The sequence below is a fragment of the Notothenia rossii genome (genome assembly GCF_949606895.1).
Source record: "Notothenia rossii genome assembly, chromosome: 5".
Classification (NCBI taxonomy): Eukaryota; Metazoa; Chordata; class Actinopteri; order Perciformes; family Nototheniidae; genus Notothenia; species Notothenia rossii.
In genome coordinates this window covers 92,801,172-92,828,671 of record NC_136903.1, presented here as the reverse complement: position 1 = coordinate 92,828,671, position 27,500 = coordinate 92,801,172, and the positions used below count along the sequence as shown (strand labels likewise).

The 27,500-nt window shown below is 41.1% G+C and overlaps 1 protein-coding gene across 1 annotated transcript in view; it reads right to left on the bottom strand.

Annotated features, from left to right (window-relative positions):
• rnf123 (ring finger protein 123) overlaps positions 1 to 27,500 on the bottom strand; it is a 99,857-nt gene that overhangs the window by 9,422 nt on the left and 62,935 nt on the right. Inside the window, exons 26-27 of the mRNA XM_079680632.1 lie at positions 26,028 to 26,257; positions 9,947 to 10,041 (exon numbers count right to left, since the gene is read on the bottom strand). Coding sequence (XP_079536758.1) covers positions 9,947 to 10,041; positions 26,028 to 26,257 — 325 coding nt within the window. The remainder of the gene's footprint in view (positions 1 to 9,946; positions 10,042 to 26,027; positions 26,258 to 27,500) is intronic.

Sequence of the window (27,500 nt, the reverse complement as noted above, 5' to 3'; positions counted from 1 at the left end):
CCGATGCCGATATTTAGACGACCACTTTTGCAGATACCGATGTTTTACGGTATATACTGTGATAGCAGCATAATTATGGGATTAGTTTTGTATCATAAAGATAAAGCAACACTTTCTCAGAATAAAGCAAAACTATGAGTTTAAAAGAAAAAAAAACTGAGTCAAGCAAAATAAAATAAATTTCAAAAATAAAACTATAAGTTGCAAACAGATCATTTGTGTAATCAAGTAAACTATAAATATTTTTTCTTTGCTTGAACAGGTTTTTGTTTGCAGTTCTTTTTTCTTTGTTTCTCAATGATCAGACTTTTGCTCTTGCTGCAGCTTTCTCTTTTGCGCTCCCTCATTTTTTGTTTGAGATTCTGACACAAACCTCCCAGGTGGGCGGGACTTTCAGGGGTGCGTCCCCATTGGCTACTACGTTTTTGAGTGACAGCCCAGTCCTCCAGCGATTGTACAGTGCAGGCAGCTGCGGTGCGGTGGCTGCCTGAGCGTGGATAGAACACCCCCAGATGAACCAGCATTTCTATTATTATAATACTACAAGTGAAAATATATGTAAGTATTGATCATTTGTGCTGTTTGTGCTATACGGTCTGTTTCTTTATTGTGTTGATTGAGAAGTAAAGCTGTGCTATGAAAGTTAGCTTTTGCTACCTTTAGATCCATAACAATGCAAGCTAAGTAGCCTAACAGTTAGCTACAAAGCTGTCAGTGAGTGAGCGTTCAGACCCCGGCGCACACACTCAAACGGACTCGTGTGCCTGACTCTACCAACAGGCTTTCATGATTCTGTTTAGATATGCAAGTATAAGCCATGATAGCTTATTTTATTAACACGCTAATTTGATATGCAAATCAATGGAGGCTGAGTTAACTTTGTAGGAAAACCTACCGTCCATGATGTCCCTGAGCTGTGTTTTATTTGTTAACTTCATATTTTTAATTTCCTCAAACATTTATTTTCCTCTCATATTAACAGCGTGGATCATTGAGACAGCGTGGCGTCCAGAGGTCTTATCCCGTTTTCCCACTTCCTCTGAGGGGACAGCCATACTTGCCAACCTTGAGACCTCAGAAAACGGGAGCATTTCAAAATGCAAAATGGGGGGTGGGGGGGTGCTAGTGGATTGCCGGAGCTGTTAGATTAACATTAACATGCTTATATTGTAGTTCTAAGTGCACTGCCTTGTGGCCTGTAGCACCATCCTTGATGGAGCATATGTGTGGGCAGGAAAGGAGTGAGCAGAGAGTAGAGTAGTTGTCGATTTTTGTTCTGTTTTCTGTGAATATCTGCCCCCCTCAGACTTTCAGTTGCGCGCGCTTCTAAAGAGACGTGTTACCATGGAAACCAAACAATGGTTCAGCTGAATTAAAGTCCGAGTGGAAACAGTACTGAGTAAATCTGATTTTGTCAGAAATTGGGAGAAATGCGGGAGAAATATGACCCCGGGAGGAAACCGGGAGAGGGCAAGGAAATCGGGAGTCTCCCGCGAAAATCGGGAGGGTTGACAAGTATGGGGACAGCACGGAGGGGGGGCATGAAGAAAGACCTGCACCAGCTTCATCCACGCTGGCGTTACTGTTATGACCTGCTCAGTGTCATTTCATATGACCAAATGTCTTTACATATACATTTAATAGATTTTATTATTATCCACCTTTTAGTTTTATTTCCTTTTATTTAAAACATTCTTTGAGACTCCGTCTTCTGGTTCAAATTTCAATAAATGTAATTTGTATAATCACTCTTTTGTCTTTATTCTACATGAAAATGTTAGAGATTCCATTCAATTCTGTTTATTATTCAGATCTCCCTCAGGAATAGTATGTTGAGGTTTTAATGCTAAATGTATATCATGTTCTCACAGGATATGAAACAACACCGGTTTGATCCATTGTGTCTGAATGCTTCAGCTCTTCAGATCAACACAGTGAGATGTGAGCATGGTCCTAATGGTGCTGGTATGCAGCCTAGGCCTGCTCTGTTTCATAAAGAAAATCTGCCACTTTTATATTGTAGAATTTGTTAAATTAAAGCAGTCTTTAATGGTTTGTCCTAAACATAGCAATATATGCTTTTGAAATGTAACATGTCTTTGAAAAACAATAGTATACAGTTTATATTGTGTATCACCTTTAGCTTGAAAATACATAGATGTGTTTTTTTAATCTAATAAATAGACAGACACTATCAATCCCAAATTGGGAAATGATTTAACAGCAGCAGTGTGTTCAGGTATTAACATATTTAAAGTTGGAATAAAGTATAAACTACACAACACAAGTCTAATGCACAGCAATCCATAAGATGAGTCCGATATGTTCATGAAACTCCCAGGAGGCACCGACACTAACGTGGCCGAGTGGACTCCGGAGTTTGCTGCATGAGTTGTACTGTATGATCTGTGTTGTAGTGGGCTGTCACTCAAAAACTGAATAGCCAATGGGGACACACCCCTGAAAGTCCCGCCCACCTGGGAGGTTTGTGTCAGAATCTCAAACAAAAAATGAGGGAGCGCGAAAGAGAAAGCTGCAGCAAGAGCAAAAGTCTGATCATTGAGAAAGAAGAAACAAGAACTGCAAACAAAAACCTCTGTTAAAACAAAGAAAAAATATTTATAGTTTACATGATTACACAAATGATCTGTTTGCAACTTATAGTTTTATTTTTGAAATGTATTTTATTTTGCTTGACTTATTTTGTTTTTCTTTTAAACTCATAGTTTTGCTTTATTCTGAGAAAGTGTTGCTTTATCTTTATGATACAAAACTAATCCCATACATAATGCACACAGCCTATCCCTTTAAGAGAGAGAGTAGGTGTAGAGCGAGCGAGAGAGAGGTAGAGCGAGCGAGAGAGAGGTAGAGCGAGCGTGGTTTCTGGAAGTTAACGGGAGCAGTTTAACAAAGTCACTAATATAAACAACAGCCTCCAAGAACATTGAAATCAAGTCAGAGATTCAGGAGGTCTGAAGTAAGGCCTAAAGGAAACCCAGAGTTGAATCCCGGATCAGAAGTGCGTTAGAGGCTCTTGAACATATTCAGTGATCTGTTTTAGTGTTTCTGAGCTGCCGTGTACTCCCTCTGTCGGAGAAAACAGACGCCCTTGAACTCAGCACGGCGCTGTTTGAGTGTTACATGTGTTCATCAGGTTTACTAATGTGTGAGAAAGTCTCTCCAAAGAACAACACGACCACGACTTTGAGGAGGAAATAATAACACTCCAGCCTCAGCGACGGCTCAGGAACAGATCCCAGACCTTTCTGATCAAAATGTTGACGTTTTTTCAGCGTTGACTTTTCTAGGATTTCATAGTTTTTTTCAGATTTCTGACATTTTCCCAAAATGTAGAATTCTTTCTCAGAATTTAGACTTTTGTGTTGACTTTCAGATTTGAGACCTGTTCCCGAAGATTATGACTTTATTTTAGGAGATTTCTGACATTTCTCTAAAACGTATTTTCCCAAAATTCGGACTTTTTACTCAGAACTAAAAAACAAAATTCAATTTTGTTCAGATCTCTAAAAGAAATGTCCCAACCCCGTCCGTAGAGCTGTACCAGGTGATGAAAAGGAGCTTTACACGTGCTCGTACGCTCAGAGCGACCTCTAGTTGTTAGTAGTAATAACGAGTATTAGAAGCCGCACAAAGAGCAAGAAACGGGTCCGTGGACTTAAGGTATTTTGTTTTGTCTAGTTCAAAAGGGGCGGCCAATCAGAAGCTCTGGTTTCAATCGCCGGCCATCAGTCAACGTCTGATTGGACAAGATACTGAACCCTAAGTTAGGGAGTCTTCACTATCTTATGGGTCTGAACGGTTGACTTCTTCTGTTTCTCGTCGATGAACTGCTGCATGTAAAAGTATATTATTATTAATTATGAGTCCATCGTTTCAGTTTTTCAGAAGAAGGTAAAAAGCTGGATCGAGTCGGTGTCTCTTTATGAAGAAAGGATCAAGCAGTTCTTACTTCAGTGATGAGCCAAGACAATACAAAAATATTCCTGTCATCAGGATCAATAAAGCTTTAAACGTGTGATTTATTTCCTCCCGTCTCTCGTGTTTTAACGAGGATCAGTCGTGCTCTGAGAGGAGTAACAGCCTAATGAAAGACTTTGATAAAAGATTTAATAAACAGTGAAGAACGTCTCTGTCTCCTGCTGATGGTCAGGTGTATATCAGTATGTAGTGTCTCTACTTTAAAGAGTCCTCTCCTGCTGATGTTCAGGTGTATATCAGTATGTAGTGTCTCTACTTTAAAGAGTCCTCTCCTGCTGATGTTCAGGTGTATATCAGTATGTAGTGTCTCTACTTTAAAGAGTCCTCTCCTGCTGATGTTCAGGTGTATATCAGTATGTAGTGTCTCTACTTTAAAGAGTTCTCTCCTGCTGATGTTCAGGTGTATATCAGTATGTAGTGTCTCTACTTTAAAGAGTCCTCTCCTGCTGATGTTCAGGTGTATATCAGTATGTAGTGTCTCTACTTTAAAGAGTCCTCTCCTGCTGATGTTCAGGTGTATATCAGTATGTAGTGTCTCTACTTTAAAGAGTCCTCTCCTGCTGATGTTCAGGTGTATATCAGTATGTAGTGTCTCTACTTTAAAGAGTCCTCTCCTGCTGATGTTCAGGTGTATATCAGTATGTAGTGTCTCTACTTTAAAGAGTCCTCTCCTGCTGATGTTCAGGTGTATATCAGTATGTAGTGTCTCTACTTTAAAGAGTCCTCTCCTGCTGATGTTCAGGTGTATATCAGTATGTAGTGTCTCTACTTTAAAGAGTCCTCTCCTGCTGATGTTCAGGTGTATATCAGTATGTAGTGTCTCTACTTTAAAGAGTCCTCTCCTGCTGATGTTCAGGTGTATATCAGTATGTAGTGTCTCTATTTTAAAGAGTCCTCTCCTGCTGATGTTCAGGTGTTTATCAGTATGTAGTGTCTCTACTTTAAAGAGTCCTCTCCTGCTGATGTTCAGGTGTATATCAGTATGTAGTGTCTCTACTTTAAAGAGTCCTCTCCTGCTGAGGTTCAGGTGTATATCAGTATGTAGTGTCTCTACTTTAAAGAGTCCTCTCCTGCTGATGTTCAGGTGTATATCAGTATGTAGTGTCTCTACTTTAAAGAGTCCTCTCCTGCTGATGTTCAGGTGTATATCAGTATGTAGTGTCTCTACTTTAAAGAGTCCTCTCCTGCTGATGTTCAGGTGTATATCAGTATGTAGTGTCTCTACTTTAAAGAGTCCTCTCCTGCTGATGTTCAGGTGTATATCAGTATGTAGTGTCTCTACTTTAAAGAGTCATCTCTTGCTGATGTTCAGGTGTATATCAGTATGTAGTGTCTCTACTTTAAAGAGTCCTCTCTTGCTGATGTTCAGGTGTATATCAGTATGTAGTGTCTCTACTTTAAAGAGTCCTCTCCTGCTGATGTTCAGGTGTATATCAGTATGTAGTGTCTCTACTTTAAAGAGTCCTCTCCTGCTGATGTTCAGGTGTATATCAGTATGTAGTGTCTCTACTTTAAAGAGTCCTCTCTTGCTGATGTTCAGGTGTATATCAGTATGTAGTGTCTCTACTTTAAAGAGTCCTCTCCTGCTGATGTTCAGGTGTATATCAGTATGTAGTGTCTCTACTTTAAAGAGTCCTCTACTGCTGATGTTCAGGTGTATATCAGTATGTAGTGTCTCTACTTTAAAGAGTCCTCTCCTGCTGATGTTCAGGTGTATATCAGTATGTAGTGTCTCTACTTTAAAGAGTCCTCTCCTGCTGATGTTCAGGTATATATCAGTATGTAGTGTCTCTACTTTAAAGAGTCCTCTCCTGCTGATGTTCAGGTGTATATCAGTATGTAGTGTCTCTACTTTAAAGAGTCCTCTCCTGCTGATGTTCAGGTGTATATCAGTATGTAGTGTCTCTACTTTAAAGAGTTCTCTCCTGCTGATGTTCAGGTGTATATCAGTATGTAGTGTCTCTACTTTAAAGAGTCCTCTCCTGCTGATGTTCAGGTGTATATCAGTATGTAGTGTCTCTACTTTAAAGAGTCCTCTCCTGCTGATGTTCAGGTGTATATCAGTATGTAGTGTCTCTACTTTAAAGAGTCCTCTCCTGCTGATGTTCAGGTGTATATCAGTATGTAGTGTCTCTACTTTAAAGAGTCCTCTCCTGCTGATGTTCAGGTGTATATCAGTATGTAGTGTCTCTACTTTAAAGAGTCCTCTCCTGCTGATGTTCAGGTGTATATCAGTATGTAGTGTCTCTACTTTAAAGAGTCCTCTCCTGCTGATGGTCAGGTGTATATCAGTATGTAGTGTCTCTACTTTAAAGAGTCCTCTCCTGCTGATGTTCAGGTGTATATCAGTATGTAGTGTCTCTACTTTAAAGAGTCCTCTCCTGCTGATGTTCAGGTGTATATCAGTATGTAGTGTCTCTACTTTAAAGAGTCCTCTCCTGCTGATGTTCAGGTGTATATCAGTATGTAGTGTCTCTACTTTAAAGAGTCCTCTCCTGCTGATGTTCAGGTGTATATCAGTATGTAGTGTCTCTACTTTAAAGAGTCCTCTCCTGCTGATGTTCAGGTGTATATCAGTATGTAGTGTCTCTACTTTAAAGAGTCCTCTCCTGCTGATGTTCAGGTGTATATCAGTATGTAGTGTCTCTACTTTAAAGAGTCCTCTCCTGCTGATGTTCAGGTGTATATCAGTATGTAGTGTCTCTACTTTAAAGAGTCCTCTCCTGCTGATGTTCAGGTGTATATCAGTATGTAGTGTCTCTATTTTAAAGAGTCCTCTCCTGCTGATGTTCAGGTGTTTATCAGTATGTAGTGTCTCTACTTTAAAGAGTCCTCTCCTGCTGATGTTCAGGTGTATATCAGTATGTAGTGTCTCTACTTTAAAGAGTCCTCTCCTGCTGAGGTTCAGGTGTATATCAGTATGTAGTGTCTCTACTTTAAAGAGTCCTCTCCTGCTGATGTTCAGGTGTATATCAGTATGTAGTGTCTCTACTTTAAAGAGTCCTCTCCTGCTGATGTTCAGGTGTATATCAGTATGTAGTGTCTCTACTTTAAAGAGTCCTCTCCTGCTGATGTTCAGGTGTATATCAGTATGTAGTGTCTCTACTTTAAAGAGTCCTCTCCTGCTGATGTTCAGGTGTATATCAGTATGTAGTGTCTCTACTTTAAAGAGTCATCTCTTGCTGATGTTCAGGTGTATATCAGTATGTAGTGTCTCTACTTTAAAGAGTCCTCTCTTGCTGATGTTCAGGTGTATATCAGTATGTAGTGTCTCTACTTTAAAGAGTCCTCTCCTGCTGATGTTCAGGTGTATATCAGTATGTAGTGTCTCTACTTTAAAGAGTCCTCTCCTGCTGATGTTCAGGTGTATATCAGTATGTAGTGTCTCTACTTTAAAGAGTCCTCTCTTGCTGATGTTCAGGTGTATATCAGTATGTAGTGTCTCTACTTTAAAGAGTCCTCTCCTGCTGATGTTCAGGTGTATATCAGTATGTAGTGTCTCTACTTTAAAGAGTCCTCTACTGCTGATGTTCAGGTGTATATCAGTATGTAGTGTCTCTACTTTAAAGAGTCCTCTCCTGCTGATGTTCAGGTGTATATCAGTATGTAGTGTCTCTACTTTAAAGAGTCCTCTCCTGCTGATGTTCAGGTATATATCAGTATGTAGTGTCTCTACTTTAAAGAGTCCTCTCCTGCTGATGTTCAGGTGTATATCAGTATGTAGTGTCTCTACTTTAAAGAGTCCTCTCTTGCTGATGTTCAGGTGTATATCAGTATGTAGTGTCTCTACTTTAAAGAGTCCTCTACTGCTGATGTTCAGGTGTATATCAGTATGTAGTGTCTCTACTTTAAAGAGTCCTCTCCTGCTGATGTTCAGGTGTATATCAGTATGTAGTGTCTCTACTTTAAAGAGTCCTCTCCTGCTGATGTTCAGGTGTATATCAGTATGTAGTGTCTCTACTTTAAAGAGTCCTCTCTTGCTGATGTTCAGGTGTATATCAGTATGTAGTGTCTCTACTTTAAAGAGTCCTCTCTTGCTGATGTTCAGGTTTATATCAGTATGTAGTGTCTCTACTTTAAAGAGTACTCTCCTGCTGATGTTCAGGTGTATATCAGTATGTAGTGTCTCTACTTTAAAGAGTCCTCTACTGCTGATGTTCAGGTGTATATCAGTATGTAGTGTCTCTACTTTAAAGAGTCCTCTCCTGCTGATGTTCAGGTGTATCAGTATGTAGTGTCTCTACTTTAAAGAGTACTCTCCTGCTGATGTTCAGGTGTATATCAGTATGTAGTGTCTCTACTTTAAAGAGTCCTCTCCTGCTGATGTTCAGGTGTATATCAGTATGTAGTGTCTCTACTTTAAAGAGTCCTCTACTGCTGATGTTCAGGTGTATATCAGTATGTAGTGTCTCTACTTTAAAGAGTCCTCTCCTGCTGATGTTCAGGTGTATATCAGTATGTAGTGTCTCTACTTTAAAGAGTCCTCTCCTGCTGATGTTCAGGTGTATATCAGTATGTAGTGTCTCTACTTTAAAGAGTCCTCTCTTGCTGATGTTCAGGTGTATATCAGTATGTAGTGTCTCTACTTTAAAGAGTCCTCTCTTGCTGATGTTCAGGTTTATATCAGTATGTAGTGTCTCTACTTTAAAGAGTACTCTCCTGCTGATGTTCAGGTGTATATCAGTATGTAGTGTCTCTACTTTAAAGAGTCCTCTCCTGCTGATGTTCAGGTGTATATCAGTATGTAGTGTCTCTACTTTAAAGAGTCCTCTCCTGCTGATGGTCAGGTGTATATCAGTATGTAGTGTCTCTACTTTAAAGAGTCCTCTACTGCTGATGTTCAGGTGTATATCAGTATGTAGTGTCTCTACTTTAAAGAGTCCTCTCCTGCTGATGTTCAGGTGTATATCAGTATGTAGTGTCTCTACTTTAAAGAGTCCTCTCCTGCTGATGTTCAGGTGTATTTCAGTATGTAGTGTCTCTACTTTAAAGAGTCCCTCTCCTAGCTAGCCAATAGGAGCCTGAGTGTTCCATATTGACGTCATATGAATCTCACTATATATATATTTATAATTCAGAGTCTATGTTGTGTTAAAGAACGAGACGCATGATGCCACGACGTTATTAAATCACTTGGCTGTTTGAAAAGCTGCCAACATCCATCTACACACACACACACACACACACACACACACACACACACACATACACACACACACACACACACACACACACACACACACACACACACACACACACACACACACACACACACACACACACACACACACACACACACACACACACACACACACACCAGAGTAAATCCTTAGAGGCTCGCTGTGGATCTGTTGCTCTGACATCCCGAGTTGTTGTCTTGGCAAACATAAGAAGTGTGTGTGTGTGTGTGTGTGTGTGTGTGTGTGTGTGTGTGTGTGTGTGTGTGTGTGTGTGTGTGTGTGTGTGTGTGTGTGTGTGTGTGTGTGTGTGTGTGTGTGTGTGTGTGTGTGTGTGTGTGTGTTGACCTTTGCTCTGCTTGTTCACACCTGCTCTGATTTATGAATGTATAATTGAATGTCTGGCCTCGGTGGACTTTCATTAAAATAGAGAGTGAGTCAGACCTCAGCAGCGCGTTCAGGGGCTCCGGGAGATTCCTGTTATTAATGATATATATTTATATATATATATATATATATATAAATATATATATATATATATAAATATATATATAAATATATATAGATCAGGTTTCTACAGGAAGTGGTTTCTCTCTGCGGCTGAACAACTCAGCGGAGGAGAGGAGAGAGAACTATCAGAGGTTTGAACACTGATTACTTATTAGATTTAAAACAATATATTAAAATACTATTTCTAACTAATATAAAGCATAGGTATAAACACGAATGTGAAGATGTTTGACGTTAGTATTCTCAGTATTTGTACTCACGGCGGTACTAGCTGCTGCCTGCTGGTTCTCCTCGGTCAGGAACCCTAACATCAGCTCCACTTTCTGCTTCTCCTCCGAACTGATGTAGTCTGAGTCTGAGGAGCAAAACACACAGAGAGCAGGTCAGAGGCAGGAACACCTCTTTAAAGAGTCCCTCTGCGGAACACCTCTTTAAAGAGTCCCTTTGCTGAGGAAGCATTAGTGTGAGGAGCAAAACACACAGAGAGCAGGTCAGAGGCAGGAACACCTCTTTAAAGAGTCCCTCTGCGGAACACCTCTTTAAAGAGTCCCTCTGCTGAGGAAGCATTAGTGTGAGGAGCAAAACACACAGAGAGCAGGTCAGAGGCAGGAACACCTCTTTAAAGAGTCCCTCTGCTGATGAAGCATTAGTGTGCAGATATTTTATATGTTCAGTCAGAAAGGGGTTAACTCCAACGCCTCAGATTGCTTGTTTGAGCAGACATGTGACGGCCCAGGATGCATTGCAGTGGTGTTGCATCATGTATACACCTGAACATCAGAAGGAGAGGACTCTTTAAAGTAGAGACACTTCATACTGATATACACCTGAACATCAGCGGGAGAGGATTCTTTAAAGTAGAAACACTACATACTGATATACACCTGAACATCAGCAGGAGAGGACTCTTTAAAGTAGAGACACTACATACTCATATACACCTGAACATCAGCAGGAGAGGACTCTTTAAAGTAGAGACACTACATACTGATATACACCTGAACATCAGCAGGAGTGGACTCTTTAAAGTAGAGACACTACATACTGATATACACCTGAACACCAGCGGGAGAGGACTCTTTAAAGTAGACGCTACATACTGATATACACCTGAACATCAGCAGGAGAGGACTCTTTAAAGTAGAGACACTACATACTGATATACACCTGAACATCAGCAGGAGAGAACTCTTTAAAGTAGAAACACTACATACTGATATACACCTGAACATCAGCAGGAGAGGACTCTTTAAAGTAGAGACACTACATACTGATATACACCTGAACATCAGCAGGAGAGGACTCTTTAAAGTAGAGACACTACATACTAATATACACCTGAACATCAGCAGGAGTGGACTCTTTAAAGTAGAGACACTACATACTGATATACACCTGAACATCAGCAGGAGAGAACTCTTTAAAGTAGAGACACTACATACTGATATACACCTGAACATCAGCAGGAGAGGACTCTTTAAAGTAGAGACACTACATACTGATATACACCTGAACATCAGCAGGAGAGAACTCTTTAAAGTAGAAACACTACATACTGATATACACCTGAACATCAGCAGGAGAGGACTCTTTAAAGTAGAGACACTACATACTGATATACACCTGAACATCAGCAGGAGAGGACTCTTTAAAGTAGAGACACTACATACTAATATACACCTGAACATCAGCAGGAGAGGACTCTTTAAAGTAAGAGATTGCTGCTGCAGTAAACATCAGTGGTTGTAATATTTCCCATCTCTCTCATGTGTTTTTCTCTCTCTCTCTCTCTCTCTCCCTCTCTCTCTCCCTCTCTCTCTCCCTCCCTCCCTCCCTCCCTCTCTCCCTCCCTCTCTCTCTCTCTCCCTCCCTCTCCCCCTCTGATGGTTTTCGATCTGTGTTTCCACTACTCCCCCCTTCCCTTCCCTCATGCAATCAGACAGATCCTGTTTCACTGCATCATCCCCTCGCCTCATGGCTGGAGATAAGCCATGTTTCTTCAGAGAGAGATGCTCATATCTTCAGAACTCTAACAGGATGTGTATTTTGTAAATGGTGTAACTTTTGTTTAGTTTATTCTCTTTAATGGTTCTTTTTATGCACGCTTCTTAGTTAACATTAAGCTGTCTGTGGCTCTTTTCTGCTGTAACAATGTGCATTCCTCCAGGAGTATGGAGGGGAGACGAAGGGGGGTTTATCTGTTATACTGTCGTGTATTTCTATGCATTATTCAACTGTGCGATGCTAATGACTTGCCGTTTATCTGTACTCACTCTTAAGTACATTTTAATATAAAAAGGGTCGCTTCTATATAATGTTCACTTCCCATGTTTAATGTTTCTTTGATTTTAATTTATATTTCTATTGCACACATTTGCATTAAATCACTGAGAAGCATTACTGAGCAGAGAGCAGGAGAAATCCAATTGAGAGCCGAAACACTCAGAGTGAGTGCTGCGGACATCAGGCCGTCAACAACCATAGAAGAAGAAGAAGAACTGGACCACAGATGAGTCCGTTAACTGAGGACGATTTCAACCTCTAGTCAACTAGTTTCAGTCTCTAGTCAACTAGTTTCAGCCTCTCATCAACAAGTTTCAGTCTCTCGTCAACTAGTTTCAGTCTCTCGTCAACTAGTTTCAGCCTCTCGTCAACTAGTTTCAGTCTCTCGTCAACTAGTTTCAGCCTCTCATCAACAAGTTTCAGTCTCTCGTCAACTAGTTTCAGTCTCTCGTCAACTAGTTTCAGCCTCTCGTCAACTAGTTTCAGCCTCTCGTCAACTAGTTTCAGCCTCTCGTCAACTAGTTTCAGCCTCTCGTCAACTAGTTTCAGTCTCTCGTCAACTAGTTTCAGCCTCTCGTCAACAAGTTTCAGTCTCTCGTCAACTAGTTTCAGTCTCTCGTCAACTAGTTTCAGCCTCTCGTCAACTAGTTTCAGCCTCTCGTCAACTAGTTTCAGCCTCTCGTCAACTAGTTTCAGCCTCTCGTCAACTAGTTTCAGTCTCTCGTCAACTAGTTTCAGTCTCTCATCAACTAGTTTCAGCCTCTCATCAACTAGTTTCAGTCTCTCATCAACTAGTTTCAGTCTCTCATCAACTAGTTTCAGCCTCTCATCAACTAGTTTCAGCCTCTCATCAACTAGTTTCAGTCTCTCATCAACTAGTTTCAGCCTCTCATCAACTAGTTTCAGTCTCTCATCAACTAGTTTCAGTCTCTCATCAACTAGTTTCAGCCTCTCATCAACTAGTTTCAGCCTCTCATCAACTAGTTTCAGCCTCTCATCAACTACTTTCAGCCTCTCATCAACTAGTTTCAGTCTCTCATCAACTAGTTTCAGCCTCTCATCAACTACTTTCAGCCTCTCATCAACTAGTTTCAGTCTCTCATCAACTAGTTTCAGTCTCTCATCAACTAGTTTCAGTCTCTCATCAACTAGTTTCAGCCTCTCATCAACTAGTTTCAGTCTCTAGTCAACTAGTTTCAGCCTCTCATCAACTAGTTTCAGTCTCTCATCAACTAGTTTCAGCCTCTCATCAACTAGTTTCAGCCTCTCATCAACTAGTTTCAGCCTCTCGTCAACTAGTTTCAGTCTCTAGTCAACTAGTTTCAGCCTCTCATCAACTAGTTTCAGTCTCTCATCAACTAGTTTCAGTCTCTCATCAACTAGTTTCAGTCTCTCATCAACTAGTTTCAGTCTCTAGTCAACTAGTTTCAGTCTCTCATCAACTAGTTTCAGCCTCTCATCAACTAGTTTCAGTCTCTAGTCAACTAGTTTCAGTCTCTCATCAACTAGTTTCAGCCTCTCATCAACTAGTTTCAGTCTCTCATCAACTAGTTTCAGTCTCTCATCAACTAGTTTCAGCCTCTCATCAACTAGTTTCAGTCTCTCATCAACTAGTTTCAGCCTCTCATCAACTAGTTTCAGTCTCTAGTCAACTAGTTTCAGCCTCTCATCAACTAGTTTCAGTCTCTCATCAACTAGTTTCAGCCTCTCATCAACTAGTTTCAGCCTCTCGTCAACTAGTTTCAGTCTCTAGTCAACTAGTTTCAGCCTCTCATCAACTAGTTTCAGTCTCTCATCAACTAGTTTCAGTCTCTCATCAACTAGTTTCAGTCTCTCATCAACTAGTTTCAGTCTCTCATCAACTAGTTTCAGTCTCTCATCAACTAGTTTCAGTCTCTAGTCAACTAGTTTCAGTCTCTCATCAACTAGTTTCAGCCTCTCATCAACTAGTTTCAGTCTCTCATCAACTAGTTTCAGTCTCTCATCAACTAGTTTCAGCCTCTCATCAACTAGTTTCAGTCTCTAGTCAACTAGTTTCAGTCTCTCATCAACTAGTTTCAGCCTCTCGTCAACTAGTTTCAGTCTCTAGTCAACTAGTTTCAGCCTCTCATCAACTAGTTTCAGTCTCTCATCAACTAGTTTCAGTCTCTCATCAACTAGTTTCAGTCTCTCATCAACTAGTTTCAGTCTCTCATCAACTAGTTTCAGCCTCTCGTCAACTAGTTTCAGTCTCTAGTCAACTAGTTTCAGCCTCTCGTCAACTAGTTTCAGCCTCTCGTCAACTAGTTTCAGCCTCTCATCAACTAGTTTCAGTCTCTCGTCAACTAGTTTCAGCCTCTCGTCAACTAGTTTCAGTCTCTCATCAACTAGTTTCAGCCTCTCATCAACTAGTTTCAGTCTCTAGTCAACTAGTTTCAGCCTCTCATCAACTAGTTTCAGTCTCTCATCAACTAGTTTCAGCCTCTCATCAACTAGTTTCAGCCTCTCGTCAACTAGTTTCAGTCTCTAGTCAACTAGTTTCAGCCTCTCATCAACTAGTTTCAGCCTCTCATCAACTAGTTTCAGCCTCTCAACAACTAGTTTCAGCCTCTCATCAACTAGTTTCAGCCTCTCATCAACTAGTTTCAGTCTCTCATCAACTAGTTTCAGCCTCTCATCAACTAGTTTCAGCCTCTCATCAACTAGTTTCAGCCTCTCAACAACTAGTTTCAGCCTCTCATCAACTAGTTTCAGTCTCTCATCAACTAGTTTCAGTCTCTCGTCAACTAGTTTCAGCCTCTCGTCAACTAGTTTCAGTCTCTCATCAACTAGCCTCTCATCAACTAGTTTCAGTCTCTCATCAACTAGCCTCTCATCAACTAGTTTCAGCCTCTCATCAACTAGTTTCAGCCTCTCATCAACTAGTTTCAGTCTCTCATCAACTAGTTTCAGTCTCTCATCAACTAGTTTCAGCCTCTCATCAACTAGTTTCAGCCTCTCATCAACTAGTTTCAGCCTCTCATCAACTAGTTTCAGTCTCTCATCAACTAGTTTCAGCCTCTCATCAACTAGTTTCAGTCTCTCGTCAACTAGTTTCAGCCTCTCATCAACTAGTTTCAGTCTCTCATCAACTAGTTTCAGTCTCTCATCAACTATCATCAACTAGTTTCAGTCTCTCATCAACTAGTTTCAGCCTCTCATCAACTAGTTTCAGCCTCTCATCAACTAGTTTCAGTCTCTCATCAACTAGTTTCAGCCTCTCATCAACTAGTTTCAGTCTCTCATCAACTAGTTTCAGCCTCTCATCAACTAGTTTCAGTCTCTAGTCAACTAGTTTCAGCCTCTCATCAACTAGTTTCAGTCTCTCATCAACTAGTTTCAGCCTCTCATCAACTAGTTTCAGCCTCTCGTCAACTAGTTTCAGTCTCTAGTCAACTAGTTTCAGCCTCTCATCAACTAGTTTCAGCCTCTCATCAACTAGTTTCAGCCTCTCAACAACTAGTTTCAGCCTCTCATCAACTAGTTTCAGCCTCTCATCAACTAGTTTCAGTCTCTCATCAACTAGTTTCAGCCTCTCATCAACTAGTTTCAGCCTCTCATCAACTAGTTTCAGCCTCTCAACAACTAGTTTCAGCCTCTCATCAACTAGTTTCAGTCTCTCATCAACTAGTTTCAGTCTCTCGTCAACTAGTTTCAGCCTCTCGTCAACTAGTTTCAGTCTCTCATCAACTAGCCTCTCATCAACTAGTTTCAGTCTCTCATCAACTAGCCTCTCATCAACTAGTTTCAGCCTCTCATCAACTAGTTTCAGCCTCTCATCAACTAGTTTCAGTCTCTCATCAACTAGTTTCAGTCTCTCATCAACTAGTTTCAGCCTCTCATCAACTAGTTTCAGCCTCTCATCAACTAGTTTCAGCCTCTCATCAACTAGTTTCAGTCTCTCATCAACTAGTTTCAGCCTCTCATCAACTAGTTTCAGTCTCTCGTCAACTAGTTTCAGCCTCTCATCAACTAGTTTCAGTCTCTCATCAACTAGTTTCAGTCTCTCATCAACTATCATCAACTAGTTTCAGTCTCTCATCAACTAGTTTCAGCCTCTCATCAACTAGTTTCAGCCTCTCATCAACTAGTTTCAGTCTCTCATCAACTAGTTTCAGCCTCTCGTCAACTAGTTTCAGTCTCTCGTCAACTAGTTTCAGCCTCTCGTCAACTAGTTTCAGTCTCTCATCAACTAGCCTCTCATCAACTAGTTTCAGTCTCTCATCAACTAGTTTCAGTCTCTCATCAACTAGTTTCAGTCTCTCATCAACTAGTTTCAGCCTCTCATCAACTAGTTTCAGTCTCTCATCAACTAGTTTCAGCCTCTCATCAACTAGTTTCAGCCTCTCATCAACTAGTTTCAGTCTCTCATCAACTAGTTTCAGTCTCTCATCAACTAGCCTCTCATCAACTAGTTTCAGCCTCTCATCAACTAGTTTCAGCCTCTCATCAACTAGTTTCAGTCTCTCATCAACTAGTTTCAGCCTCTCATCAACTGTTTTAAGTCTCTCATCAACTAGCCTCTCATCAACTAGTTTCAACCTCTCATCAACTAGTTTCAGTCTCTCATCTACTAGTTTCAGTCTCTCATCAACTAGTTTCAGCCTCTCATCAACTAGTTTCAGTCTCTCATCAACTAGCCTCTCATCAACTAGTTTCAGCCTCTCATCAACTAGTTTCAGTCTCTCATCAACTAGTTTCAGCCTCTCATCAACTAGTTTCAGTCTCTCATCAACTAGCCTCTCATCAACTAGTTTCAGCCTCTCATCAACTAGTTTCAGTCTCTCATCAACTAGTTTCAGTCTCTCATCAACTAGCCTCTCATCAACTAGTTTCAGTCTCTCATCAACTAGTTTCAGTCTCTCAACAACTAGTTTCAGCCTCTCATCAACTAGTTTCAGCCTCTCATCAACTAGTTTCAGTCTCTCAACAACTAGTTTCAGCCTCTCATCAACTAGTTTCAGCCTCTCATCAACTAGTTTCAGTCTCTCATCAACTAGTTTCAGCCTCTCATCAACTAGTTTCAGTCTCTCATCAACTAGTTTCAGCCTCTCATCAACTAGTTTCAGTCTCTCATCAACTAGCCTCTCATCAACTAGTTTCAGTCTCTCATCAACTAGTTTCAGCCTCTCATCAACTAGTTTCAGTCTCTCGTCAACTAGTTTCAGTCTCTCGTCAACTAGTTTCAGCCTCTCATCAACTAGTTTCAGCCTCTCATCAACTAGTTTCAGTCTCTCATCAACTAGTTTCAGCCTCTCATCAACTACTTTCAGTCTCTCATCAACTAGTTTCAGTCTCTCATCAACTAGTTTCAGTCTCTAGTCAACTAGTTTCAGCCTCTCATCAACTAGTTTCAGCCTCTCATCAACTAGTTTCAGTCTCTCATCAACTAGCCTCTCATCAACTAGTTTCAGTCTCTCATCAACTAGCCTCTCATCAACTAGTTTCAGTCTCTCATCAACTAGTTTCAGTCTCTCATCAACTAGTTTCAGTCTCTAGTCAACTAGTTTCAGCCTCTCATCAACTAGTTTCAGCCTCTCATCAACTAGTTTCAGTCTCTAGTCAACTAGTTTCAGTCTCTCATCAACTAGTTTCAGCCTCTCATCAACTAGTTTCAGTCTCTCATCAACTAGTTTCAGCCTCTCATCAACTAGTTTCAGTCTCTCATCAACTAGTTTCAGCCTCTCATCAACTACTTTCAGTCTCTCATCAACTAGTTTCAGTCTCTAGTCAACTAGTTTCAGCCTCTCATCAACTAGTTTCAGTCTCTAGTCAACTAGTTTCAGCCTCTCATCAACTAGTTTCAGCCTCTCATCAACTAGTTTCAGTCTCTCATCAACTAGCCTCTCATCAACTAGTTTCAGTCTCTCATCAACTAGCCTCTCATCAACTAGCTTCAGCCTCTCATCAACTAGTTTCAGTCTCTCATCAACTAGTTTCAGTCTCTAGTCAACTAGTTTCAGCCTCTCATCAACTAGTTTCAGTCTCTCATCAACTAGTTTCAGCCTCTCATCAACTAGTTTCAGTCTCTCATCAACTAGTTTCAGTCTCTCATCAACTAGTTTCAGCCTCTCATCAACTAGTTTCAGTCTCTCATCAACTAGTTTCAGTCTCTAGTCAACTAGTTTCAGCCTCTCATCAACTAGTTTCAGTCTCTCATCAACTAGTTTCAGCCTCTCATCAACTAGTTTCAGCCTCTCATCAACTAGTTTCAGTCTCTCATCAACTAGCCTCTCATCAACTAGTTTCAGTCTCTCATCAACTAGCCTCTCATCAACTAGTTTCAGCCTCTCATCAACTAGTTTCAGTCTCTCATCAACTAGTTTCAGCCTCTCATCAACTAGTTTCAGTCTCTCATCAACTAGCCTCTCATCAACTAGTTTCAGTCTCTCATCAACTAGCCTCTCATCAACTAGTTTCAGCCTCTCATCAACTAGTTTCAGCCTCTCATCAACTAGTTTCAGTCTCTCATCAACTAGCCTCTCATCAACTAGTTTCAGTCTCTCATCAACTAGCCTCTCATCAACTAGTTTCAGCCTCTCATCAACTAGTTTCAGTCTCTCATCAACTAGTTTCAGCCTCTCATCAACTAGTTTCAGTCTCTCATCAACTAGTTTCAGCCTCTCATCAACTAGTTTCAGTCTCTCATCAACTAGTTTCAGTCTCTCATCAACTAGCCTCTCATCAACTAGTTTCAGCCTCTCATCAACTAGTTTCAGCCTCTCATCAACTAGTTTCAGTCTCTAGTCAACTAGTTTCAGTCTCTCATCAACTAGTTTCAGCCTCTCATCAACTAGTTTCAGTCTCTCATCAACTAGTTTCAGCCTCTCATCAACTAGTTTCAGCCTCTCATCAACTAGTTTCAGTCTCTAGTCAACTAGTTTCAGTCTCTCATCAACTAGTTTCAGCCTCTCATCAACTAGTTTCAGCCTCTCATCAACTAGTTTCAGTCTCTCATCAACTAGCCTCTCATCAACTAGTTTCAGTCTCTCATCAACTAGCCTCTCATCAACTAGTTTCAGCCTCTCATCAACTAGTTTCAGTCTCTCATCAACTAGTTTCAGTCTCTCATCAACTAGTTTCAGTCTCTCATCAACTAGCCTCTCATCAACTAGTTTCAGTCTCTCATCAACTAGCCTCTCATCAACTAGTTTCAGCCTCTCATCAACTAGTTTCAGCCTCTCATCAACTAGTTTCAGTCTCTCATCAACTAGCCTCTCATCAACTAGTTTCAGTCTCTCATCAACTAGCCTCTCATCAACTAGTTTCAGCCTCTCATCAACTAGTTTCAGTCTCTCATCAACTAGTTTCAGCCTCTCATCAACTAGTTTCAGTCTCTCATCAACTAGTTTCAGCCTCTCATCAACTAGTTTCAGTCTCTCATCAACTAGTTTCAGTCTCTCATCAACTAGCCTCTCATCAACTAGTTTCAGCCTCTCATCAACTAGTTTCAGCCTCTCATCAACTAGTTTCAGTCTCTAGTCAACTAGTTTCAGCCTCTCATCAACTAGTTTCAGTCTCTCATCAACTAGTTTCAGCCTCTCATCAACTAGTTTCAGCCTCTCATCAACTAGTTTCAGTCTCTAGTCAACTAGTTTCAGTCTCTCATCAACTAGTTTCAGCCTCTCATCAACTAGTTTCAGCCTCTCATCAACTAGTTTCAGTCTCTCATCAACTAGTTTCAGCCTCTCATCAACTAGTTTCAGCCTCTCATCAACTAGTTTCAGTCTCTCATCAACTAGTTTCAGCCTCTCATCAACTAGTTTCAGCCTCTCATCAACTAGTTTCAGTCTCTCATCAACTAGTTTCAGCCTCTCATCAACTAGTTTCAGTCTCTCATCAACTAGTTTCAGTCTCTAGTCAACTAGTTTCAGTCTCTCATCAACTAGTTTCAGTCTCTCATCAACTAGCCTCTCATCAACTAGTTTCAGTCTCTCATCAACTAGTTTCAGTCTCTCATCAACTAGTTTCAGTCTCTAGTCAACTAGTTTCAGCCTCTCATCAACTAGTTTCAGTCTCTCAACAACTAGTTTCAGTCTCTCATCAACTAGTTTCAGCCTCTCATCAACTAGTTTCAGCCTCTCATCAACTAGTTTCAGTCTCTAGTCAACTAGTTTCAGCCTCTCATCAACTAGTTTCAGTCTCTCATCAACTAGTTTCAGTCTCTCATCAACTAGTTTCAGCCTCTCATCAACTAGTTTCAGCCTCATCAACTAGTTTCAGCCTCTCATCAACTAGTTTCAGTCTCTCATCAACTAGTTTCAGTCTCTCATCAACTAGTTTCAGCCTCTCATCAACTAGTTTCAGTCTCTCATCAACTAGTTTCAGCCTCTCATCAACTAGTTTCAGTCTCTCATCAACTAGTTTCAGTCTCTCATCAACTAGTTTCAGTCTCTCATCAACTAGTTTCAGCCTCTCATCAACTAGTTTCAGTCTCTCATCAACTAGTTTCAGCCTCCCATCAACTAGTTTCAGCCTCTCATCAACTAGTTTCAGTCTCTCGTCAACTAGTTTCAGCCTCTAATCAACTAGTTTCAGCCTCTCATCAACTAGTTTCAGTCTCTCATCAACTAGTTTCAGCCTCTCATCAACTAGTTTCAGCCTCTCATCAACTAGTTTCAGTCTCTCATCAACTAGTTTCAGTCTCTAGTCAACTAGTTTCAGCCTCTCATCAACTAGTTTCAGCCTCTCATCAACTAGTTTCAGTCTCTAGTCAACTAGTTTCAGCCTCTAATCAACTAGTTTCAGTCTCTCATCAACTAGTTTCAGCCTCTCATCAACTAGTTTCAGCCTCTCATCAACTAGTTTCAGTCTCTCATCAACTAGTTTCAGCCTCTCATCAACTAGTGTCAGCCTCTCATCAACTAGTTTCAGTCTCTCATCAACTAGTGTCAGTCTCTCATCAACTAGTTTCAGTCTCTCATCAACTAGTTTCAGCCTCTCATCAACTAGTTTCAGCCTCTCATCAACTAGTTTCAGTCTCTAGTCAACTAGTTTCAGCCTCTCATCAACTAGTTTCAGTCTCTAATCAACTAGTTTCAGAAGAAAAAAAATCGCAATTAGATTTTTTCCCAAAATCGTGCAGCCGTAGTTGAAATGATATCAGTCTTAAATCAACCCCTCTAAAAGACTAGACAATAATGGGTGGAAGTGTATTTACTCCCCATCAAACAACGGATCAACTTTAAAACATAACTTCTGATTTGCAAAGCCCTCAACAACCTCTGTGAGTTACTCTCTGATCACCTGGATTAGGACTCGAGGAGACCCCGAACGCACCATGAGCCTCTGTGAAGGTCTTTCTAGTTTATTTATATTTATTAAAAGTAAGAACACAGAGAAAAAGAGAAAAGTGAATCCTGAAATAGATCAGAAGACATCTTGTCTCTGCAGAAAGAGGACGGTAAGAGGAACAGAGACACAGAGGAACAGAGGAACAGAGACACAGAGGAACAGAGGAACAGAGACACAGAGGAACAGAGGAAACTGAGATATAAATATTGCCTGCAGTCAGAAATAACTCAACACTGAGGGGTCCTTCACTGAGGGGGTCACACACACACACACACACACACACACACACACACACACACACACACACACACACACACACACACACACACACACACACACACACACACACACACACACACACACACACACACACACACACACACACACACACACACACACACACACACACACACACACACACACACACACACACACACACAAAATGTTCTTTAGTGTGTATTGTTGTTATTATTTCCTCTTTATGTATATTTAATTGATTTATTATTATTTATTATAAATATATATTATATTTTATTTCAATTAATATAATTATATGGTCGGGGTGAAGGAGCACATCCTCCCGATGATGCAACACGAGGTCACCATGGGAACGGCTTCAGTTCCCACGGCAACAGAGAAGGGAAGCCATGGTCACCGTGCCATCCCCCCGTGGTGACACACACACACAATTCTGATCTGACCCTTCCTACTGCCTGTGCTGTGACAACTTTTCACCCTCTGTCTGAAACCAGAGCCCAGTCTGCTCTGTTGTGATTGGTCAACCAGCTTAGAGATGTCCCGCCCCTTAGTCAATCAGGTACAATGTGTTGGAGCGCTAGCCAATTAGGAGCGCGAGTGTTCAATAGTGATGTCATTAGGTTCCGGAAGTAAACAAAGAAGTTCAATGGAGGCGTGTGTGTGTGTGTGTGTGTGTGTGTGTGTGTGTGTGTGTGTGTGTGTGTGTGTGTGTGTGTGTGTGTGTGTGTGTGTGTGTGTGTGTGTGTGTAATACTTCATTCAAAACATTAACATTTTAATTCAACATTTTGGTTCTATTAGCATGAAAAGTCTGTTTTTGTGTCCTAAAGATCAGACTGCGTTCGCTGTTAGTCAAATTAGATTCCACAGAGATTTAAACATGTTTTCATCCAAAATATTCTGCTTCTATCCACATGTATTAGAAACCAATGAGCTCACGAAGTGTTTTCTGCACAGAGAAGATTTAATGAAACAACACTAACTTATGTAAAGAAAAGATATCCCTTGTATCTGCAATGGAGCAGCTGTCATGGAACCGGGTCTTCTGATGGTGAGCAGACACAGAGATGTATAATCAGGAATTTGCCCAAAGCTGCAAACATGTATTTTTTGCGGCTCCCTGACGGAGTGTCAACACATGTAGATCTAAACACGATAAACAACAATAAGAGCCGTGCAGAAGGAGAGGTGGTTTGTTGTTGTGCCGTCTCTCGTGTGATAAATGAGCCTGCAGCTTTAAACTGAATTCAATCAGATTAGAGTCTTGATGACATTAGGAACGTAACGGGCCTGTTTCCAGAGGCTGGCTCACCGGGAGAGACGCGGCGGCTTGGTCCAATGTGAGAAATATAAATATACGGGCTCTGAGGCTCTTCTCCATGGCCGGAGAGTGTGCTGCTGCTTCCTGTTAAAGAGGAACTGATCTTTATCGACCGTCACCTCACAGAGAAACCGCTTTCAGGCGTTTCAGCTCTGCAGGTTAGAAACTACAATAACATGCGATTACTTTATCCAATAAAGGTATATTAGAGGTATTACGTTGATGCTTGGAGCTGTGAGGAGGAGCCGCTGCTGTACGAGAGCAGCCGGTCTGCTTGAAGTGGAAATGCTGCTCAAAATTAAGACTTTTATTTTTAATTTAAAAAAACAATATTTTTACCCAAAACATGTTACCTTTTTTTTCCGAAATATCAAGATTCTGTCTTTATTCTCTACTTCACCATCACCTCAATAAGATATAACATGAGCGTTAAACAGGAAGTGATGGAAAGGGGGGGCTTCATAAGCAGAATATGGTTATAATCCTTCTCCATGAAGACCCTCCTCGCTGCAGGTCTCCACGTTACAGACAGCAATGTGACTCAGTGATACGTCTCTTGACTTTCATGATTTATGGAGAAATGCGTCATAAATCCTCTCAGAAACCACAGAAGAAGAGAAGCTGACCAGGGTCACCTTTAATGGAGGCGCTGAGACTGGATGACTTTTATGATTTATATTACATTACATATTCTCCCTCCTTCGCTCTTTGACTGTCACTGAGTTTAAAGGACTATAAAGTCAAGAAGTGGATCCTGGTCGTATACGGCCCGCGAGACCATTTGATGCGGCCCTCGAGGTCATTTATAAACACACGCAAAAAATTAAAGAAATCTAGACCGCAAAAAAATTAAACAAGAGAGTGCCTGTTTTTCCTGGCCAAGGTCAGGGTCCTTGAACACAACACAAACGTGTCATCACGTGGTATATCTCTCGTCTGACAGGGGTGCAGTTCTAACGGAGAGCACCAGAATGCAGCTCCGGCACTTCACAAATGTCAGTACCCATAAGGAGCCGTACACATGCTGCAGTTTCTGCGTGGCTTTGCCTTTAGTTGAAAAAAAACAAGGGAATAAAGTAAAAAGGTATAAAATACTACGACAGTAAAAAAAAGTTGTTATTAATAAACAAGAATTCAGTTTGAAAGGAGAGTGATTTGTAAAATATCCATGAAGAAAAACAACATCTGTTTACAGTTCTGTTTCATATGGGTGCTGAGAGATGTATCCATAGATCTCTTAATGTTGCTCTCCAAGTGCACCAGATTGATGCTTTAACTTCAATATATATAAACAATCTTCCCGGGGGAGCATCCCCCCGGACCCCCCTAGAGGAGGTGAGGACCCCCCCCCCCACTTAAATCATGTTCACATGGATAGGATACTAAATACATCTGCACACATCTTGTGTCCACATCTTTCTGTTTTGGTGGTCATGCCACACCGTGCACGTGCATTAGGGCTGAACCATTAATCGATTTTAAATCGAAATCGCGATTTTAAATTATTATTATTATGAAATCGCAAAGCCTGCGATTTTTTTTAACATTTTTTCATACCATTTTTATTTCTTTTTTTCTTGTGTGTCAGTCATCCACACCAATCAGAAGTGCTGTGCTCCACATGTACCAGCCATTGTTAACCAATCAGAAGTGGCCCATGATAGAAGGTGATAGACAGATTGATCCAAGTATCTTTGAAAGTGCCTGCTCTTTCCAAAGGTCTTCCAATGGAGCTCTAGATGGTTTGGTGAACCATCTGAGTCAGGTTAGTGATGCTCCATCACATGTTTCTATCACAGGGTGAATCTGAAACTGAAGCTTGACTTTAAAGCAACCCAACGGAAGTTTCATGTAAGTTTAGTTCTTTCACTCGTAGCTCGGGCTGCGGGGGTGCTAGAGACGGGAGCACGTTTATACGACCTTCCTAGCCGGAGATATGGCCGCATTTTACAATAAACTTACGTTGGGTCGCTTAAAAACAAGTATCGCAATTCGAATCGCAATATTTGTCAGAAAAATCGCAATTAGATTTTTTCCCAAAATGGTGCAGCCCTAACGTGCATGCATGCGTGAGTCATGGTGAGATATCTGGATTAAGAGGTTGCTCTTTCTTTGCATGAAAGAAAGGCCAAATGAATGGGCTGTGATTTTAGTTCTTTTAAGCAGAGGTCACTCATTTGTACGGCACTCTGAGGATGTTGAAAAAATTGAAATGGCCCTCGAGAGGAAAAAGGTTCCCCCCCCCTGATCTAAGGTTACCTCCTGTAAAATGAGCCTGAAAACACGTCCTCAGGAAACACAGTGTTCGGATGAACTAGGCTCTAAACAACACTCGAGGGACATCACAGAAAAAACGAGTCTCAGTGAAAACGAGTCTTTGTAAATGAGTCACTATAGACGAGTCTCTTGAGTAAACAAGTCTTAATACGACAGGAAACGAGTCTCAGTGTGTCCTGTTTCCCGTTAACACACCTGTAAACTCGTTAATGTGTCAGGTGACTCTCCTTTAAGCTCGTTAGTGTGTCAGGTGACTCCTTAACACACCTGTAAGCTCGTTAGTGTGTCAGGTGACTCCTTAACACACCTGTAAACTCGTTAGTGTGTCAGGTGACTCCTTAACACATCTGTAAACTCGTTAGTGTGTCAGGTGACTCCTTAACACACCTGTAAACTCGTTAGTGTGTCAGGTGACTCCTTAACACACCTGTAAACTCGTTAGTGTGTCAGGTGACTCCTTAACACATCTGTAAACTCGTTAGTGTGTCAGGTGACTCCTTAACACACCTGTAAGCTCGTTAGTGTGTCAGGTGACTCCTTAACACACCTGTAAACTCGTTAGTGTGTCAGGTGACTCCTTAACACACCTGTAAACTCGTTAGTGTGTCAGGTGACTCCTTAACACACCTGTAAACTCGTTAGTGTGTCAGGTGACTCCTTAACACATCTGTGAACTCGTTAGTGTGTCAGGTGACTCCTTAACACACCTGTAAGCTCGTTAGTGTGTCAGGTGACTCCTTAACACACCTGTAAACTCGTTAGTGTGTCAGGTGACTCCTTAACACACCTGTAAACTCGTTAGTGTGTCAGGTGACTCCTTAACACACCTGTAAACTCGTTAGTGTGTCAGGTGACTCTCCTTTAAGCTCGTTAATATAAACGTTGACTCACATGCGTGCAGAGAAAAGTGTTTTCTTTCCGTAGAGTTCGTGTTGGCAGCAGCTGACGGGATCGCAGGACTCACAGCTGATCCCAGAGAGCCAATCACAGGCCGGGAGGAGGAGGATGCAGGGAGTGATGAAGAGGAGGAGGAGGATGAAGAGTCCTCCCCCAACAGGTGCTGGATGGAGTGCAGCTGGAAACACGGATCAGACAGCAACACTGAGGAGGCCCGAGAGATCCTGGGGAGGAGGGGGAGAAAGGTTAGTAAGATGGGAGGTAACACAACTAATGTGTATGTAAACAATGGAACACTTCATCACAGGTTCATCAACAATGCAGCAATGATAAGACATACAAATAACATTGTACATTTTGGAGGCAAAACATTTTTTACATTTAAAGAAAACTAAATTGTAAGATTAAAAAGTTGTGGCGTTTAATTAGAAAATATAATATTTAGGAAACAAATGTATTTGGGAAGAAAGTTTTTTAGCATTCAGGATTTTTCTTTTTTCAACATTTCGCTAGAGTAACTTGTGATATGAAGTAAAAAGAAAAAGTATTATTTGGAAGAGAAATGGTTATATCTGGTAATAAAAAAGTCAAATATTTAGGGAGAAATGTTTTGATATTTGTAAAGAAAAAAGTGTAGCGTTAAGTTCATTACGTTTGATCCTGAAGAGTGAATATCATTTACTCCAGACAGAACGAGGAGCATCAGAGGAGCTTCCTGCTGAGCGTCAGCGGACACACAATCTTTTCCTCCCAAAGCTGCTCTGACCTTTTCATTCCAGCCGCCATGACACTTCACACAGAGAGCCTCCCCCCTCCTCCCCCTCTTCCTCCCCCTTTGCTATGTCTTTGTGAAGAGGCAGTGAGCGTCAGAATGGAACATGTCCCGTCTTTGTCTCGCTCTTTAATTACGATCCAACAAAAGGCCAAAGTGCCGAGGCTGACACGCTCGTTGTTCTGAGAGAAAATGAAAAAGCGTCAGACAGGAAGGAGGACACGTCTGGACGAGGGACACGAGGTGGAGGAACTCACCCCGTTATTATTCATGTATAACATTAACCCTGAGGATCAAAGGAACAAAGGAAGTCTTATGTTAAAGGTGTTTCTGAAGGTCGTGTCCGGCCTTTTCTCTGTTTCATGTCTTATCATAGTGAATATCTTTGGACACTTACACACATCACGTGGACTTGAGGAACTCATATTTACATGTTTTGTCGTAAAAAGTGACAATAATGTAAAGAAAAAGGCATTGAAAGAGTTTGGGGAACAGAGAGCGCTAACCCTCCATAGAGGCTCAAAGACAATCTCCAGGAATGATGGGGATCGAACCGGCAACCGAACGGTTTTAAGACAACTGCTCTGCCAATGTTGACGATCATAACAGGATCCAGTGAGGGCAAGTGGAGTGCTCTTTCAGGAACTCAATTATCCAACTGAATGTTTGGGTTTAATTCAAACACAAACAGCCTC